This window comes from Microtus ochrogaster, chromosome 8 (assembly GCF_000317375.1).
Source record: "Microtus ochrogaster isolate Prairie Vole_2 chromosome 8, MicOch1.0, whole genome shotgun sequence".
Classification (NCBI taxonomy): domain Eukaryota; kingdom Metazoa; phylum Chordata; class Mammalia; order Rodentia; family Cricetidae; genus Microtus; species Microtus ochrogaster.
In genome coordinates, this window is record NC_022015.1 from 58775321 (window position 1) to 58796023 (window position 20703).

The 20703-nt window shown below is 44.6% G+C and overlaps 1 protein-coding gene across 2 annotated transcripts in view; it reads right to left on the reverse strand.

Moving 5' to 3' along the window:
- The window catches only part of Ermp1 (endoplasmic reticulum metallopeptidase 1), a 33392-nt gene extending 17358 nt beyond the window's left edge, over positions 1–16034 (reverse strand). For both annotated transcript variants that reach the window (XM_005352122.3, XM_013348089.2), the window contains exons 1-7: positions 15660–16034; positions 13635–13936; positions 6951–7078; positions 5999–6104; positions 2088–2234; positions 1397–1489; positions 896–1108 (exon numbers count right to left, since the gene is read on the reverse strand). In XM_005352122.3, coding sequence (XP_005352179.1) covers positions 896–1108; positions 1397–1489; positions 2088–2234; positions 5999–6104; positions 6951–7078; positions 13635–13936; positions 15660–15982 — 1312 coding nt within the window. In that variant the 5' untranslated portion in view covers positions 15983–16034. The remainder of the gene's footprint in view (positions 1–895; positions 1109–1396; positions 1490–2087; positions 2235–5998; positions 6105–6950; positions 7079–13634; positions 13937–15659) is intronic.
- Positions 16035–20703: the final 4669 nt, after the last annotated feature.

Below are 20703 nucleotides of genomic sequence, written 5' to 3' on the forward strand. Positions count from 1 at the left end.
GTAAGAGCTAGCCAATAAGAGGCTGGAACTAATGGGTCAGGCAGTGATTAAAAGAATACAGTTTCCATGTAATTATTTCGGGTCATAAGCTAAGCTAGCCATGCAGGCGGCCGGATGCTGGGGACGCAGCTCCGCTGCTCTTATTTCAACATTTCACCAACAGTCGATGTGTAGGGCCAGCAGGACAGCTCAGCAGGTCACGCTGATGACCTCAGTATGACCCCATGACCCACAAGGTGGGAGGAGAGAGCCAAATCCCACAAGCTGCCCGCTGATTTACACACCTGAGCATGTGCCCACACCCACACATTAAAAAATATATATATATATTTTCAAAAAATAAAAGGTCAACTCCTACAAACCTTTTTTCTTTTTGGTTGTATGTAAATTTTACTCTTAACACAAGCTAAAGATTGAAAACAGTATAAAATATTACTGAATTTCAAAAAATATTAAATTTTGTAATTAATGAGTAGGGAAAACATTCTAACAGTTTTCTTCTTTTTTCTCGAGAAGTACACATGGCAGCAGTGTACTCTCTGAAGTTTTGTTGGTACACCAGTAACTTCACATCATAGAGACTACACAGCCGACAGCTCACAGAGGGCACGGAGCAGCTGCCCACAGATACCTGCCTCCTATTAATTTGCCAAGGCAGACAAATCAGCTAATTTTCCCAGCGTCAGGGTGAGTGCATAAAAACTGCTGACTTCACCACCCTTGGAAGGATAATGAGCATACGAGTTCAATACTTACTTAGGAATTTCTAAAAAATATAAATCAAGTAATATTCTAAGATGCTGTACTTCCTGGGAAGAAGCAAAAGCAATAGCTCAAATCTCTCCAGCAAATCCCATCCCCGTTCCAGTACCCACGCCTTAGAGGAAATACTTACTCCTGTGTTTGGGCTGCAGCAGTTTTTTCCCCAAGTACACAACGACAGCCATGACCACCATGTAGTTTATTATTGAGCCAACACGAGAAGGGTATGCAATGACGAGAAGGCCAAACACATCAAAAAAGACCATGTTCCCATGTCGGTACTCAGACGAAGAAGCCAGCATGTCAGATGTAGCTAGGTGTTTAAGAACTGCTAAAATGTTGTCACCTTTTAGTAAGAGAGACAAGACGGTCTAGTAAGCTAGTAGATTGTGACTTACACATCCACACACAGCAGAGCTAGGTCAGGCACTCTTCCTACCTAGGTGAGGCCCTGCTCCTGCTCCTTTCTAAGTAATCGCAGTAACTGTAATTGCTAAGTCAGACAGCCCTTATCTTTCCAACGCCAAGCCTAACTCATTCAACCACATACTGTCTCTCAACCACACAGGCAATAGAATGCACTTTCTAGATATTTCACTATCATATGTCAAAAGCCAAACCTGTTAATACCAACCTGCTCTCTGAATGGAATCTATGAGGATTCTGTCCGCTGTGTCATACTTGGTGTGATATATGTATCCATTTTCAATAAAAGCTAAGTCTATTCCTAAGACAGACAATGGAAAAAGTCGTCTTACTTTAAAGATTGAACTTGTGTTAGGCCTGTTTGTTTAACATATTAAATTCTAAAAGACAAAATGGCAAAGCAGGAGATTGACTGATGTCTGTCATATTCATGAATGTCATAAACCCTTTTCTGTTCTTACAAAAATCTATAACTACAGTCCATAATTTAAAACATAATAATTAAATAAGCAGTTTAAGCCACATATTAGGGAAGAAAGTTTGGGGAACGGAATTTGGACAGTTAAGAGCAAAATTTAAATTTCGAGTAAACTGTTCAAGTCTGCCAAAGCAGTTGGAAAAATAAGACAACAGCATGGGAGTCAAAGACCCTGAGGATTCTTGGCATCTTTGGGAATGAGGTGCTAACCAGTCCTCTCCATCACCCACTGTGGTACGCAGCACTCTACAGGAGGCGGCACTGAGATTATGAGGGGGTTTTTTAAAGGACAGCATCGAGAACTCTACTCTGGTGAGCCAGAGGATAAAGCCCTCACATACAGTCCTCTCAGAAGCTATTACAATCTTCAAGAAGTAAAGTTTCCTTTGAATACAATAGCCTGTGACCACTGACAGAATACCTGGAATGTTTCCAAAATCCCTGTAGATTCGGAAGTCAGTATCAGAAGGGATGATTCCACTCTGAAAAACCTCCTGAGCCACCACAGAAGCAAAGGGGTGTTTGGCTGCTGAAACATAAGCCTGGACCAGCCAAGGATTTTCAGGGCCTGAAACGAAACAAGACAACATAATAGGAGGTTAACCAGATAGCTCTTTCAGCACAGCCACACACGGTCAGCCGACCAAGGAAATGTGAGCAACAGCTAGCAATGAGTACAGGGACTCTTTCAGGGGTGATGGAAATGTCTTCGGAGCTGGAGGGGCTGCTTTGTCGTTAGGATTTCTGCTGCTCAATCATGAGGACAAGAGATCAGTTCCCAACACCCATGGTCAAGGGGCTCACAGACACCTGTAACTCCAGCTCCAAGGGTGTATGACCTCTTTGAACCTTTCTGGGTACCTGCACAGACATGCGCACACACATTCACAAAGAAATGAGTGCACACACACAAACATTTTCTTTAATACTCTAGAATTATGATAGTATACACAACTATGTGGAAATACCTAAAAGAAAAAAACACTGAATTTTAACATTAAGTAAGTGAACTAGAGGACATTTAAATTATATATTGATATAATAAGCCATGATTTAAATATATATATATTAATTCTAATGAAGGCTGCTGTTACAAAATATCACAAGGAAATCATGTGTGCATGTGTTCATGTGCATAAATACACATTATTAAAATATCCTAGAAGAATGTGGAGCAAATTATAACACTGGTTTTCTCAGAGTGCTGCAAATGCCACAGTTTCTTATAATCAGTTGGTAGAGCCTGAATTTTTCAAAATGGAACATATATTAATGGTTTAATCTGTTCAAATTTTATAAGTTTGTATTTTATTAACATCATTCAAAAATAATGTCAGCAAGCCTTCCTGACTCACTACGGTGCTGGCCTGGTGGGCCACTGTTTCTGCCATTAAGAATGACTATTCCAGCCACCGACAGCTCTCCAAATGAGCATTTCCCTCTGAGATGACAATGGAGCGCTGGAGAGTACAAACTGTTTTGTCTGAAAAGCCAGGACAGGACAAGGTTCACACGCACAGAAAAGCTGAGGATGGCCATCTGGCACACACTCTCAAACACAATCTCTATCTGCTGGCCTGAGGGCGCTGTCCTCTTGGTCAAACACAGAAACACTAATGAGCTTTCCAGAAGACAGCACCACAGGAGAGCTGGTCGTCTACAGGCAGTGAGGGGCATTCTCTCTGGGTGGAGAGCACAGAACAGGGTGCTGGGTCATAAGTTATAGTTTATAATACACGTCTGGCAGGGGAAATATGAGGCACACTGTTGTCTAGAACAGCCTAGAGTTTCACAGCAGGTGAGACTCACTGCACTCCTTGCTTAGAGCTCTGCTACTCCTTTTTCATTTGGGAGCTGCTGAATGTGCTCCTCCTATCCTGGATGATATCAAGAAATGAGGTGGAGGGGTGCAGAGCAGCCACCTCTCTCTGTAGATATTAGAGTTCAGCTGCTTCCTGCTGATTAAGGAGAAAATAGAAAAGATTGAGAGTTAAATAAAAAATATTGCTGAATCTCACCTTGTGACCTTGAATATCTCCCCCCCCTCTCTGTGTGTGTGTGTGTGTGTGTGTGTGTGTGTGTGTGTGTGTGTGTGTGTATGTATGTATGTATGTGTGTGTGTGTAGCCTTGGCTGACCTGCACTCACTCCCTATGTAGACCTGGAACTTGGAGATCGCCCAACTCAGCCCACCATAGGCTGAGGTTAAAGGCCTACACCACCAACTTGGCAACCCTGAATTTCCTAAAGGTGTAACTGAAGTGCAATACAGATCCATCTTGAGAGTAAGAGTGTAAAGTAAGTTTGAGAGAGTAGTGGATTATGGTACTGTTTAGGTTACAAAAGCACTTAGCGTAATTTCAAAACTTAAACAGCAGCATGCCTCTTGAAGATGCTAGAGCAAGTCTCTACCACCTTAGTCATCTCACCCAGAACACTACTCACCATCAAGACAAGTCAGAATGGTAGGACATGCCTCGGCTCCCAGCTCTCCGAAGGTAGAGGCAGAAGGATCCGGAGTTCAAGGGCAGCCAGAGATACCAGTAAGATCATTTTGACTCAAACAACAACAAAAGCAGCTTTGGGCAGAAGCTTTGTGTGTGGCTAAAAGGCACTGATGCTTTGCCCTAGTTTCCAGCAGAGGCAGGACAAAGGACGGACTTCCATCGTCAGGTCCTAACAGGCCTCGGCGGAGCAAGCCAAGCTTTAGGTTCTGCTAGGATGGCAAGGACACAGTACTTATTGATTTACCCTGTTATCTTCAGGAAAGTTTCAGCCTAAGATTTAAACTCTCTCTGGCTATTGAGCATGATGTTTAATTTAATTAATTATTATAAATATATATATAATTATACATAATATAATAAAACTGTATTTGACAGAGAACTTCTAAATAGAAATAAATGGTTGCTTTCCATTTCTGATTTTTTTAAATTAATTCAGTGATAAAATTAAATCCCTTAAACTGAGTAAATTTTCTCATTTTAATTCATAATTGTCATTTTAAATCCTTATAAATCATCCATAATTAATAAAAATAATATTCACCATTATAGGATGGTGATTTTTTTTTTTAAATATTTTTTCGAGACAGGTTTCTCTGTGTTGCCCTGGCTGCCATGGAACTCACTCTCTAGACCAGCCTGACCTCGAACTCAGAGATCTTCCTGCCTCTGCCCCCAAAGTGCTGGGATTAAAGGCGTGTGCCACCACTACCCAGCTGAATATTAATTTTATTACACTTTTTGTAATAACATAATGCAAAGCATTCTATACTTTACTACATTTTATATGATGTCCTCATTCGCTTCTCTGCTGCTGGGATACAACACTGACAAAGGAATTTGCGGGGAGAAACAGGTTCGTTTAGTTTACAGGTTAAAGTCCATCCAACAGCAGCTAAGGCAGGAACTCAAGTCAGGAATCCGGAGGCAAAATCTAAAGCAGAGGCCATGGAGGAATGCTGCTTATTGGCTTGCTTGGCTTGCTTCTTATAAAACTCAGGACTACCTGCATAGGAGTGCTACCACCTAGAGTGAACTGGGCCCTTCCATATCAATCATTAATGAGAAAACAAACAGACATGCCCACAGGCCAATCTGATGGAGGTGGCTCCTCAGCTGAGGCTCTCTCTTTATAGTTATGTCCGTGTCATGTTGCCAAAAAAAGGAAACAACCAGCACATATTACAATCCAGTTAACTGGCTCTGAACCAAGTCTGAACCCGAATTGCTCAGGTTCAAACCATGTTATACCAACTATAAAACCTCACTAATTAAACCCTCCTACCTCTATTCTTCATCTATAAAGTAGAAGTATAGTAGCATGTATTCCTCAAGTTGCTTTGAGAACTAAATAACTTAATGTACATAAGATTATTTTAAACAATATTGCATATAAATAAGTACTATACAGGAGCCAAATGTTGATCATATTATTTTGTTTAAAAAAACTAACAAGGACAAGCAGAAAGACTGCTGGAACAATGACCAGCCAGCCTTGCTGAAAGGGTGAGCTCCAGGTTCAGCAAGAGGCCCTGTCTCAGTATCGCAATAAGGTAGAATGCAACTGAAGAAGACACTGGATGTTAACACATCTAGCTATCACAAGCATGTGCACGCGCACGCGCGCGCACACACACACACACACACGAACATATACCACACGTGTACACACCAAAAAAAAATTCACAAAGACAAGTTAAAATTATCTCCCACCTTAAAAACTAATCTCATTCAAGAGACTGCTCCTTAAAGAGCTTACTGACACTGAAAAATGCTCCACCGTCCTAAGATTAGAACTGAGCTGAAACACGCAGTGCAGCCTCACTTACCTGTTTGGAACACAAGTTCTTTCCCTCCTACACCTGCTGCCTCCAGGTTAATAAATGCACGGATCAAACTGGCCCAGGGATGCTGAGTAATAAAACCATGACTAGCCTTAATGAGGAGAGAAACAAATGTAGGTTAAAATATGGTTTTATATTGCTTATTTGCATAACAGAATGGCTATCTTGAAAAGGTGGGGACTATGAGAGCAAAGTAAACACTTCTCAAAGGCAGACTCCAAAGACATCTTCCTGTATATAATGGTGTTCAGTTGGCCAAGTGGAAAGCCACTGTGAGAATACGCCAGAGTTAAAAAAAAGAAAATACAGGAGCGAAATCCATATGGGTGGCCATTCCTGCTGTCAGTACCTTCCTCAGATCATCTCTCCGAAACTCAAAGGCTAAAGACTCTCAGGAGAGAGTCATTATAACAATAAGAAGCCCTTGAATCAGACACTCTTCTGGGCACAGTGGCACATGCCTGTAATCCTAGCACTCAGAAAGCTGAGGCAAGAAGATCGCAAGTGCCAGGCCATCATGGGAGACACGGCAAGTCCCTGTTCAAAAATTAAAAGTAAAAACAGCCAGGCAGTGCTGGCACACACCTTTAATCCCAGCAGTCAGGAGGCAGAGGCAGGCAGATCTCTGTGACATGAGGCCAGCCTGGTCTACAGAGCTAGTTCTAGGGCAGTCAAGGCTACCAAAGAAACACTGTCCTCAGGGAAAAACAAACAAAAGAATGGCATCCTAGCAAGATAAGCTGTTCTCAGTTGTGTTTCTAACATACTGAGTATGTCTGCATTCATGGGTATTTTTAAAGTACTATCAAGTACAGTATTTGTTTTGCATATTATTTTATAGTATTACTCATATTACTAATAAAACACAATAAGTGTTACCAATCATTATTACTCTCATTATTATTCAAATCAAATATTTAAAACAATGAAATCTTACTTGCAAGACATTTTCCTCAGCACCATTGAAGAGAAACACTACAGCATGCTGCAAGGGTTCTGACGACAAGGACATGCCTCGGAGAACCTCGAGCATCACTGCACAGCTAACTGCATCATCGCTGGCACCTTGGAGTCAGAGAAACAGAGTCACTTTGGGAGCATCAGTGGCTTTCAGTGCTGGTGTGGAATGCGGCTCTCCCCTCAGAGCATCCTGACAGCTGCATCCAGAAGCATAACTGTCACAGGGTGACAGCTATGCCCAATAAAGACAGAAGTGGTCTACTCAATGACATAATGGTACCCGGAACCATGCTTACTGATGTAGGCGGGTCTTCTATCTATCTGTTGCTTTCATTGGTTAATTAATAAAGAAAACCACTTGGCCTGATAGGTCAGAACATAGGTAGGCAGGGAAGACAGAACAGAATGCTGGGAAGAAGGGAAGTGAGGCAGATGCCATAGCTTCTCCTCTCCGAGATGGACACAGGTTAGAATCTTCCCGGTAAGCCACCACCTCGTGGTACTACACAGATTACTAAATATGGGTTAAAGCAAGATGTGAAAATTAGCCAATAAGAGGCTGAAACTAATGGGCCAGGCAGTGTTTAAATGAATACAATTTGTGTGTTGTTATTTCGGGTGTAAAGCTAGCAGTGCAGGAGCTGGGTGGGATGAAAAGCAGGCCTGCCCGCCTCTTCACTACAGCTTACAGTACACACTCAGTATCTGTGCTAGGGAATTAACCAGCTAAGGCCACAGGCCAGCTGGAGTTTATCCTCTGGAATAGTCTTACTTCCTCCACGCTATCACCTCACATTTACAGAGGGAGCAGCTCTCTGTGATGGATGCTTACACTGGATGAAGGAGCACTCTTCAGGGCTTTTCTGAAGGGATAAAGTAAGGGAACGGCACGAAGAAGGCACCAAACGATAAGACACAGAAGAGGGACCTAGGACCCTGATCCAGCACTGAAAAGGTACAGCACTCACACACTCTGCCAGCCTCTATGTCAGAAGATCATCATACTAATTTTAACATTTGTATGTACTGACTTGGTATACGACAGCGCACAGATACAAGTCAGAGGACAATCTTTCCTTCCATGATGTGGGTCCAAATTCAGGCAGCGGGGCTTGTTGGTGGCAGGCACCTTTAAGCACTGAGCCATCTTGCTGTGTTTCAAAAGCACTGTGAGGACTAAAGTAGCCGACGGCTATCTGACGACACTGAGAAGGCACGGCTAGTCGCTCATGATACTGTTAGCATGTTCAAAGGGGTCCTCATCCTTCACCAGCATAGAATGAAATACGGGGATCCAATGCAGCAAGGAGGAGGGCTGCAGTGGAAAAGGAGTAAAACTGGACTGAACGAGAGCGGGAGGCACACTGGAGTCCAGTAACCAATTCTGTTTTCTAAAGAGCTGACTTTTCTCACAAGGGCAGTTTAAAGGGCATTCGGGGTGAGTAAACACCACCCTAGTGCAGGCAGCACTTCTAGATGTGCACACGGTGAGGCCGGGTGCCGCAGCATTCAGCGGGACTTGAGAACAGGAAGTCATTCACTACTTCCTGAACAGAGAGCGGACGATGGCTCCCCCTCACAGGTTTTGCACAGATTAGACAAGACAACCCCACTGTCTGGCCCAGCCCGCCTTAGTCTTCCCCTTTGTCTGAAAACTTAGGGAAGGCTGTGTAACCAGCTGAAATAAAATGCTTGCTTTGGGGCTCTGTTAAACTCCATACCCCACTTCTGCTCAGAAAGAAACAATATTAATGACACCTCTCTTGGTGATCATTGGACTGATTATTATTAGCCAGCAGTCAGAGTAGAACGGCATAACCGCTACCTGGTCACAGTTAATTAGAGCAGGGGATAAGCTATAGAGCTACAGTGCGTCACTTTTCTGAAAACAGATGAAATAAACATTCTATTTCATTTGAAACTGTCCTTTAAAAAAAAGCAAGCAGTAAGACTTTTCTTTATTCAAAGTGAAAGTGAAATTCAAAAACATTTACCTTTAAAGGGCTGACTGACCAATTCCCCATTCATATTCCCTACTTTATTGGTGCTAGTCTTAGAACACACCCAGAAAAGGGTCAAAATCCCTTTAAGTGAAAGTCAGAGGACAGTAAAAAGGCTGACTGATTAACTGACATCCCTTTCCATTTAGAACCAACCCTGAAATTGAAGCCACCCCAAAATAACTCAAGTGTCTCCTTTACCGATGACCTGGCACCGCAGCAGACCTGAGGCGATAAATGAGGTTCCCTAGATAACATTACTTCTCATTGGTATCAATTCCCGCATCCAGATATGCTGCTGAGAGCTTTAAAACAACCATGGCTGCGCAGGTCCCAGTCCCAGCCCTTGGTAAGACTCAGGCCAGCCTAGACTACACTGCTCAGGATGTCTCAATAACACTTCTGACGCTGAGGACAGCTTAGTGATAGAGCATCTGCCCAGCAAGTACAGGTGCTAGGTTCCATCCCCAGCAGGTGAGTGCATGCGCGTGCACGCACACAAACACAGGTAACAACTATTTGATGAGTGTGTAAAAAGCTACTCTCTTAAGCTTATTATTGGCAGATATTTTCTTCACACTAACAGTATGGGTATCATAAAATCTTAGGTAAAAAAATGATTTTTAAACTAGAAATAGAACATCGCTTAACATGCAGGAAGCCATAGGTTCAATCTGAAAAAAGAACAAAAATCTCTTTAGTCATTTAAAGCATGCATGGTGGCACACTCAGCAAGACCATCCTCAGCTACATCTGAGGACCAGTTCTGGACAGCAAGTCTGAGACCAGTTCAGGGCTAGCCTGGGCTACATGAGACCCTGTGTAAAAGGGGGTGTGTTCTAACAACTCTCCAAAGTCTTTTCACTGGTGCACTCCACATATAAGCTGTACACATGGCACCATGTGAGGAGAGCAGAAAACGCCGTTCAAAATATGGTACTTGAACACAGGTGTTTGGGTACTCTAAGAAATCCAAAGGATAGAAAATAAATTCTTTGCCCTCCTCCCATTTGCCTAAAAGCAGAGCATAAATCTCTGCAGGTGTCCGCCTCCCCTTTATTGGGAAGGACAAAGGTTAATCTTCAAAGACAACCTGAGGCCCTGAAGAGCCTCGGACAGCAAACCTCACCACTGGACTTTACTTCCCATACCTGTCACCTCCACCGTTTGCTGCCACAGACACCAGGTCCTTTCTCCTTTCCTGCTTTGGTTTGGTTTCGGTTTTTCAGCAGCATTATGGATAGAATCTGGGGCTGCACATACTGGCGATCACTCTTCCACTATGCTACATCCCATCTGGTTCTTGTCTTTGTCACTTTTCAAAAAAGTTTTGTTCTTTGATGACAACATCTAAGCCGCAGGGCTGAAGCACCTCTTAGAAACGGTTCGCTTTCCCCTGGCATCACCCAGATACACCTGCGTGTGGAAACAGCCTTGTCTGTTTTTTTCTCTTATTTATCTTTTCTTACAGGGATCCATCCCACATAAGAATTATGAAATGTAAAGAAAAAGTCAGAGATCCTGAGTTCAATTCCCAGCAACCACAATCTGGCTCACAACCATCTGTAATGAGATCTGGTGCCCTCTTCTGTCATGCAGGCATGCATGCAGGCAGAACACTGTGTATACAATACATAAATCTTTTTAAAAAAATAAAAAATCAAGGGATTTCTACATTTGTCTTTCTAATACAATGCTCTTAAATAGCCACAGTACTAGGTGTCCCTTTCCAATTGAAGCATCTTAATAATGAGCACAGGGTGGGTGGCTTTGTAGTGTCCCTAGCATAAGTTAAGGCACTTCTGCCCTTTTAAAAATGAATGTGTGGATACTGGTTCTGAATAAGCAGAGTATATTCTAAATGCAAAGGAATGTCCAGTTGCAAAATCATTTCATCGGGTTAAGGCTAGTTTATGTCCTACGTAATTCTAGATGGTTATATTGGGCCTGCTGTATATTCAAGCAGTCCAGAAGCAATGCTATCAATGGTACCAACAAGGGAAGATTTTTCTTCAAAGATATCATCCTAATGTTTTGCTCACAGTTAATCCTTTCAGCAACACTATTAGCAAATTAACTACTATTTTGCCATTTAACAGCTAAGAAGTTAAAGAATAAATTAGGCAATAAGCCCAAGAAGGCCTAACGATCCTCAGATATTCTCCTCCTGGCCAGAAGGCCCAGCACCTACCCCAGCTCGGTGTGATCAGAGGTGACAAGTCAGAAAAGGGGTCTTCTTAAGTTGAAAAGTCTCAGGATGCCATGGTAAATGCTACTTTCTATTCTTACCTGCCTACATTAGCTGGGGTTTTTTTTTACATGCTTTATTTGTGAATGTTTACTTGAGTATATAGAGAAAAATTTTAGAGACAATGCATGCCATTGGTTTAGACATGAAGCCATTGGTTTAGACATGAGGCCACAGTAAGAGGCCATTACTTACATGATAAAAGATTTCAGGACTTAAAAACAATGAGCAGACTTCATACAATAGCATTTCAATAGTGATTTGTTTCACTATATATTTCAAAAACATCGCCATCTCTAAACAAAAAATAAATAAATAACCCTTGGAGCCAGGCGGTGGCAGTACATACCTTTAATTATAGCACTCTGGAGGCAGAAGCAGGGAGATCTCTGAGTTCCAGGACAGCCAAAGCTACACAGAGAATCCCTGTCTCAAAAAAACAAAACAAAACAAGACAAAAAAAAAAATCTCTGGAGCCCAGCACTTAAGAGAGCATGCTGCTTCATCATGAGGCCAAATTCAGATGCCAGAAGCCACACCAGCCACAACTGCTCATAGATGCCTAAACTATCAGTCTCTTCTGGCCTCCAAGTACATCCACACACACATAAATAAAATAAGCATCTCATAAACACATATTTTTTTTAAAAAGCAAGAAATAATCCTTGTGGCCCACCACTACATCAATACCTCCACATTCTGGGAAAACTTGATCTCCAACTTTCAAGCTAGTTGAATCTCTCCACCTCCAAGCTGTTACTGTTGATTGCAATGCTTTTTGTGAAACTTCTGGGGAAGCCTAATGCCTCTTTTAAGTTTTGCTACATGCATTTCAACCAATACCCTATCAAACAATTGAAGGAAGTTTTGTTTTGTTTTGTTTTTTTGGTTTATCGAGACAGGGTTTCTCTGTGGTTTTGGAGCCTGTCCTGGAACTAGCTCTTGTAGATCAGGCTGGTCTCGAACTCACAGAGATCCGCCTGCCTCTGCCTCCCGAGTGCTGGGATTAAAGGCGTGCGCCACCACCGCCCGGCTTGAAGGAAGTTTTAAATACTTTTCTTACCATTAATCTTGCCAATGCAGGTTGCACTCTTTGGTCTGGCCTCAGGATGCATGAAATACTATTCAAACTACTAAAGACATGTTTCTGAGAAATCTTATATTTAAAAAAAAAAAACACAAGTTCCCCATTGACGTAGGAGGTTCTTCTGTCTATGTGTTGCTTTCATTGGTTGAATAAAGAAACTGCCTTGGCCTTTTGATAGGGCAGCACTTAGGTGGGTGGAGTAGACAGAACAGAATGCTGGGAAGAAGGGCAGAATGGCAGACGCCATGCTTCTCCTGCCTGAAACAGACGCTGGTTAGACTCAAGAGGGTAAGCCACAGTGAAGTGGCGATACACATTAATGGAGATGGGTTAAACAAATATGTGAGAGTTAGAGCTAATGGGCCAGGCAGTGTTTAAATGAATACAGTTTCTGTGTGGTTACTTCAGGGGTTAAGCTAGCCGGGCAGCAGGACGCAGCCCGCTCCTCCTCTCACAACACCCCATGACTCATTGCAATGACCACTTGTAAGTAAAGACGGTATGGACTAAAGGGATACATACTGTGTGACTTACTGAGCCACGCTACAGCCTCCACGCCGAGATTTCTTTTTAATGTGTTTTCTGTTTTATTTTTATTTTTTAATTTTGGTTTATCATAAATTTTGTTTTGGGGAAGGCTACAAGGGCAGAGGGTGGCAGTGACAGGATGGGGAGATGAGTGGGATTGGGATGAATGATGTGAAATCCACAAAGAATCAATAAAAAGTTCAATATTTAAAAAAATTTAATGTAGGGGATTCTTGCTGATTTGACGAATATGTATTATGTCAGTCATTGTCTTAAGCATCAAGTTTTTTGTCTTACCAATGTCTATTCCGAGCACAATGTATTCTACCAGTATGCCATCCCCTCAGTGGACACGTGGGCAGTAACTCTAACTTTCTAAGTTATCAGAAACTGCAAAAGTAAAGTCCTCCAAACCACGTATCCCTTAATGCAGGGATGCTTTACCCAGTACACCCAAAGCAACCCCTACTGCAGCCCCTGGCTGTGTAACTTACAAGTGGACAGACACATCGGTAAACCAGTAAGGCTACTTCAGTCTACCAAAAACAGCTCATGTATTGTCATGGGGTTTGTGGGCCACTGTTTAGTAATTACAATAACAGTAGTAATAACAATAAGAACTTAAGGGAATATTAAATTGTTAGACTCTACACTGGTATTAATTAGCTTGCCTTCCATCACAATGAGAAAATGCTGTCTAGGAAAAATGGTCCCGACAACTGCTCAGGCAGGTTGGGGCTACGTTAGTAAACTTTCTGGACTGCAGTGACCTTAAATGACTAAAAATCAAGTACATACCTGGTGAATTTGCCACCGAGTCAAAGTGACAGTTAGCCAGTACAGCGTGCTGGGCTCCGCCCTGGGGCTCCAGCTTCACCACAATATTAGTGATGTTGTCATAGTAGCTTGTAAAGCCGCCCAAGAAGTCAAGGCTAAAGGAGCCTGTAGGCCTCTGTATGTCCACTGAGATCCTGTGTAGGCTCTGGCTTTGTGCTTCAATCAGTCTGATCTGCTTCAAAAGGTACTGGACTGTCAGAATTTCATTTTCTGCACTTCCGGTAGTCCTGGGGCCAATGGCTGTTATGTGTTCCAGATAATCCCTGGGAGAATCAAAAGAACAATGATGAGGAACTCCTGCAAACTGGAAAGGAACACGTGTCGGAGCAACATCCCATTGGGCTTCCCTGGAGAAGGAAGGCTGTTGTTGGTTCCCAACTGCTCAGCCCCGAAATAATCACACAGAAACTGTATTTATTAAATCATTGCTTGGCCCATTAGCTCTAGCTTCTTATTTGCTAACTCTTATATATTAATTTAATCCATCTCCATTAATCTGTGTATCAGCCACGTGGCAGTGGCTTAACGGTCAGCATCTGTCTCTGGCGGGCTACATGGCTTCTCTCTGACTCTGCCTTTCTTTTTCCCAGCATTCAGTTTAGTTTTCCCAGCCTAGCTCTGTTCCCCTATAGCTCTGCTATAGGCCCAAAGCAATTCCTTTATTAACCAATGATAATCACAGCATACAGAAGGAAATCCCACGTCACTTCCCTTCTACCTCAGAGTTTAGTTCTTTTGACTTCTCACATAAAGGAAAAAAAAATACACTGTCCTTCCCCATTTCTAAGACATGGTATCTGGCTATCCTGGAACTCACTATATAGACCAGGTTGGCCTCGAACTCACAGAGTTCCGCCTGCCTCTGCCCCTCAAGTGCTAGGGCTCAGGGCGCTTTAAGAGAGATAGATAGATAGATAGATAGATAGATAGATAGATAGATAGATAGATAGGTAGATAGATATAAATTCAGACATGACCTGGAAGTTTTATCACTTTATATTGCATCCCAGCAGCTAATGCTTTCAAATCTTCCAGTGACCCGCCCCCACATCAAATCAGTACCAAGTCTAGGATTTATATTCAATACGTGAGACGGCTGAAGGCTAGGCAGGAAAACACATCACAGGCTAGTTATGGATTGTTCCTTACTGGGTCAAAGTGGCCGAAACCGATGATAAGGAAAACCAAGGAAACCCCTTAACAAATTAAGTTTTCAACACGCTACATCCAAAGGAGCAGTTTTTAAAATACGACCGCCGTTAAAAAACTTTCTACTTGCTTAGGTTTCATCTGGTTTATGACGCAAGTTACAATATCAAAGAATTCACCTTCCCTGGTACATCTGAGGTCGTTTAAAAAGGTTGAATCCTATACAGTACGTAATACGGACGAACTACAGACCGTCCGCGAACTTCAGAAATTGTGGGCAAAGTTCTGAACCGGTGGCTTCTGAGGAGTTTCCACAGCTTCCGGATTTAGGAGCTGTGGTGCTTGGGAAGGCAGCACACTGCATCACTCCTTCCCAACACCATCCCCAAAAGGCTTTATAATGAATGCAGTCTTGGCACGAACACCCCACTCCCGTCTCATTTTAAATTCAAGAGAACTAACTAAAGTAAAAAGTGCAAGTTGCTCCAGAAAGGGACTGATGACAGGGGCGTGTAACCGCAATTCATCTGCAAGCGGGGCAGTGGATGGTTAAAGCAGACCCGATCCACCTGGCCACCCCGAGAAAGCAAAAAAGGGGGAGCCTGCTAGCCCCGGATACCCGCAATTCAGACTCGAGAGGGACGCACAGGACCATCCCACTTCCCACCCACGTGCGCCCAGGGCTCTAGGTCTCAGCGCCGCAGCGCCAGACTCACCCGCCTAGGGCTCACTGACCCGGGGCTCACCGGCGCGGGACACGCCGACTCGGGGGTCCCCCACGCCGGGCTTCCCCGCCTGGGGCAGCAGCGGATGAGCCGCCGGCTCGGTCGGCCGTACCTGGCTTGGCGCGCGTCGAACTCGCCCTGGAGCCCGGCGGGCCGGCTGAGCACCAGCCGCTGCAGCGAAAGCTGCACGAGCGCCCGCAGTGCGAGCAGATAGAGCGCGAGCGCCAGCACCGTGCGCGCCTCGCACAGCGCGGTCCCCGCGCCCCGGCTCGCGCCTCCGCTCTCCGTGCTCCTCTTCCGCGTCCTCCCGCCGCCGCTCGCGTCCTCCGGAGCCGAGGCCTCTCGCTCCCCGTGCGGCTCGGCAGCCTCTCCCTCCCGACGCTCCGCGGCACCACGGTGCCGCCTCACGGCCGCCGACTCGGAACTCCATTCCATGGCCGCAGCCGCAGCTACCAGCCCCAACCGCCCCGGCCCGCGACAGCCCGGGCCGCCGCGGCCACCGCAGCGCCTCCTAGTGAGCGGACGGAAACTGTAGAGGGCCAAACTTATTCTGATTGGCTGGTCCGCTCCGCTGCGCCCGAGCGCTGGAGTCTGAGTGATCTTTGGTGGCCGGGGCGGAGCGTGGTGGCGGTGCTTGCTCTCCACCCTGGGGCAAGCAGATAGCCAAACGGAAAAACACCCGTGAAACTAAAAATGAGCAGCCCCAAGCAAGAGAAAAGTACAAGGCCGCTTTAAACAGATTGCATGAGGCATTAATCCTGTACTGGGCAAATGAAGACAATGACTCGATTTACCTCTGAAAAAGTAAGATTCTGGCTACAAGAAGTAAGACTCCACAACCGGTAGTGGACTAACAGGCCTGTAATCCGGACACTAGACAGGATGTCCACTGAAGGATCTCTATTTCGCTTACAGAGTGGGATATAAAACGAACATCCTGCCTTACAAAAGAGAAAGAGGGAAAGAAAAAAGGTTGCATGTCTAAACCCAGCGCTCAGGAGGCACAAAAGGGAGTAGTTACTCAAATTAGAAGCCTGCCAGGTCTACACAGAAAATTCCAGGATAGTCAGGGCTAGGTGAGAGGGAGGAGGAGGAAGAGGAGACACAGAAGCAGATAACTGGAAATAGTGTCATCTCGATTTAACAGATAAAAACGATGGCTATGGTTTAATGAACAGCTGCTGGGTCGAGCAGTGTGCTAAGTGCAGATTTTGAAAAGAAAATATTTCTATTCCTATTTAATAGCTGAAGAACATAAAGGCAACTAATGAAAGATGAATGGGCTCCCAAGACAGCCTTAGGTTCCTCTGCTACACAGGGCACTCTGGAAACAAAGGTTCTGAAAAATGTTCTTGGGCCAGATGGATCAGAAGGTAAATGTGCTTGTCCCCACCTTCCCCCAAAGCCTGACGACCAGAATTCCATACTGGTGCTGTGGTAGAAGGAAATTGGACACCAATTTCCACTAGGTGTCCACTGGCCTAAACACGCACGCACGCGCACACACACGTATGTACTTGTAAACATATATATCATACAAACACACATGCAAACACATCATATAAACACAATTATGCTGACTAGTCTTCTATCAACCTGACACAGAAACTAGTTATCCGAAAGGAGGGAGCCACAGCTGAGAAAATACCCAGCTTAGGACATTTTGTTAATTAGCAATTGATGGGCAGGGCATAGCCCTTTGTGGGGGTGCTACCCCTGGGCTGGTGGTTTTGGGTTCTAAGAAAACAGGCTGAGCAAGCCATGAGGAGCAAGCAAGCCATTAAGCAGCACAGCTCCATGGTCTCTGCATCAGCTCCTGCATCCAGGTTCCTGCCCTGCATGAGTTCCTGTCCTGACTTCCTTGATGAAAAACTATGATATGGAATAATAAAATAAACCTTTTCTTCCCAAGTTGCTTTGGTCATGCTGTTTCATCATAACAATAGTAACCCTAACTAAGACACACAATAACAAAATAAAACTGTTGAAATACCTTAAAAATAAATAAGTAATAAATGAAGTTAGTCTTCCTTCAATATCATCCTTGAGCGCCGTGCACCGCGCCCCTGTGTCCGCACCCCTGTGTCTGCGTTCTGTGCGCTGGCACCCAGTTCGCGAGCTTCGGGCAAGGGGGCTGGAGGTTAAAATACACAGACAGAGAGACAGCGACACGGATCATCCTTGAATTCCCCAAGAATGCCCCCTTTATTGTGTTCAGGGGCAGATTATATAGAGATAGCCACGCCCCAGCCAAACCCACCAGAAACCACTCTCCTGCCATCAGGAACTCCTGAAGGTCTCGTGCTCAGAGCAGCTGTAGGCACTCAGATCAGGGGATTACAAGAAATGCAGGATCTGGGGTCTCATTGCTCCCAACAGTTGAGGGGCAAGAAGCTGGTCATTGGTTTTAGTAGCAAATGCTAGCAACTGGCCAGTCTTGTTTCTGCTTGCTGGTGCAACGAGCCTCTTCGATTCAAGGTTCTGTGGCCCAAATTTGAAATGGCTTAAGTGTTCTAAGGCACTGACCTAGAGACCCACTGAGAAAACACAACGCAGGACCTTGACTGAACTTCTGTATCAGATATCATACAACACCCCGCCCACCTCTAAGACTGTGAGATGCAGGATGCTCCTCCAGCCACACTGGCCTCTCAAACACTTCCGGGTCGCCACCTTTCCTTTACAGTATCTCCTCATATACTATTTGGATTACCCTAGACTGCAGGCTCCACAAAGGCAAGGAAGGGGCTCGTCTAGCTTTCCTGAGCTCATTACCCTCCAGAGACACAGCGTGGCATGTGCTGCACGTCTCGAGTGGATGGAAAGGCAGCAGAAGCACAGAACGTTAGTTCTGTAAGAGCCTGTGTAGTCTGTAAGCTCTATGAGACCAAAGACAGTGTCTATGCTGTTTATTCATCACCTTACCCATAGTGCTTAGCATCTGCCCAGTCTTTGGTTATCACTATGTATTCACTGAATGGGAGAATGAAAATACACACACACACACACACACACACACACACACACACATATATATCTTTCTATAAGCATCAGATTTTTTTTTTGCTATTTACTTCCCCCAAAGACTAGGACCCTCTATCACCTTTAGAAGAAGAGTTCTCTAAGTCAACAGCCGTATCTGCTACAATATATGAAGATAGATCAAACTATTTCAATATATCAAGATATGGGTGTTTCTGCTGTCTTGTTATGACTGGGGTGCTGGCTGGTTTTATGTCAACTTGAAACAAGTTAGAGTCCACTTAGAAGAGGGAGCCTCAATTGAGAAAATGCCCCCACTAGACCAGTCTCTGGGAAAGCCTGTGGTTCCTTTCCTTGATTGATGATGTAGAAAGGCCCAGCCCACTGTGTTTGGTGCCACCCCTGGGTAGGTGGTCCTGGGTATGTAAAGGAAAGCATCATGCTGAGCAAGCCATAAGGAGCAAGCCAGGAAGCAACACTCCTCCATGACGTCTGCATCAGCTCCTCCCTTTAGGTTCCTGCCCTGAGTTCCTGCTCTGACTTCTCTCAGTGACAGAGTATGCCATGGAACTATAAGTTGAAATAAACCTTTTCTTCCGCAAGTTGCCACTGGTCATGGTGTTCAATCACGGCAATAGAAACCCTAACTAAGATACCTACGGAGAGAATGTTCCAGGCGGTGGGAAGTGAGCAAGCTTTAGATGCAACACTGAGAAAGGCTGTGGGTGAAGCAGAAGGAAGTAGGACAGGGACAGACATCTGAAGAGGTTAGGGGAGACCACAGTCGGGGGCCAACACATGGAAGGCCTGCCAGCTTTAGCGAGGGCTCGGGAGTGTTCTGAGAGGAGCAGCACAAAACCACACCTAGAGCAGTTGGCCATTCATACCCCGAGGCCCCAGCCTCAGCCTTAAGATGACTCAGCCGAAAATGAACTCTGAACCTAGATTTGGACTCTCCAGACTTGATCCTTTATACAAAGTCTTAAACAGCTTATACTATTCCCTTATACATCATTACAGAGTTTATACAGTATGCACCCTATACACCATTATGGAGCTTATACAGTATAAACCTTATTCAACCTTATACCGCTTTGCTAAATACATTGGGCTATCTTGCAGTCAACAGCTTGGACTTTAGTAACATCTGGCCTTACGAGTTCCAGAGGCTACTTTGACCTGGAGATGTGTTTTTTTTTGGAAAGAAGACAGCAGTGACTTAAAATGCGAACTCTAGTTCCCCCACACTAAATTGATGAAGAGGATAAGATGGAGGCGAAGGCTTTGCTGCCTCTGACAGGCTCCTGATCACTGGGGCTAAGTCAGTTCATCTTTCTTGGTAGACCATAAGTTTTCCTTCTGTGTCCTTATGGGACATTGGACCGGGCTGAGCAACATGCATAGCTATGGTCCAAAGCCCTCCTTTCTTCTTCTCTCTCCTGTTTCCCAGTAACTTAGCCACCTCGAGAAGGGCTGACCTGTTCACTGCAACACACGGCCTCCCACACGCGCACAGCTAACATGCTTATGGACCTCCTTCCCATGAGGAGGACCTGCTCATTCGCCATGGTTCCCTTACGTTACATCATATTACAGTCAGGTGAGGTATCAAGCCTGATAAGAGGCACGAAGACAGTCCAAACCAGCTGCAAAAGACAGAAACCGACATCAAAGCTAGGAAATGGTGTGAGTGAAAGACACAAAAGCCAAGCTAGGAATCTCAAACGCAAGCAGGAGCCTGGCTGTCCACTGCAGAGGGACGGCTGAAGCTGTTCTGGTGCCCACACTGTTACTGTATTGTGGGTTTGTTTCTCTGCTTGGTCTCACGTGTCCCAGGCTGGCCCCAAACTAGCCAGCAATGACCTTGAACTCTGACACCCCCCTTCTCTACCTCCCAAAGGATTGCACAGGTATCATCCTTCCTGTTTCACGTAACACTAGGGATTAAACCCCAAGGCTTTGTGCCTGTAACTAGGCACTCTGCCAACTGAGTCTCAGCTCCAGCCCAGCAACTTTATAAGTGAGACAGAAGAACGTGGAAATGCCTTTAGATATAAGAAGAAAGGTCAAGTGATAAAAAAAATCGATGAATGTAAGTGCAACAATTAAAGCTTAAAATGGGCAGAGTTTCCGATCAAATTAGAAATGTCAGACAACAGAAACGTTGTAACATG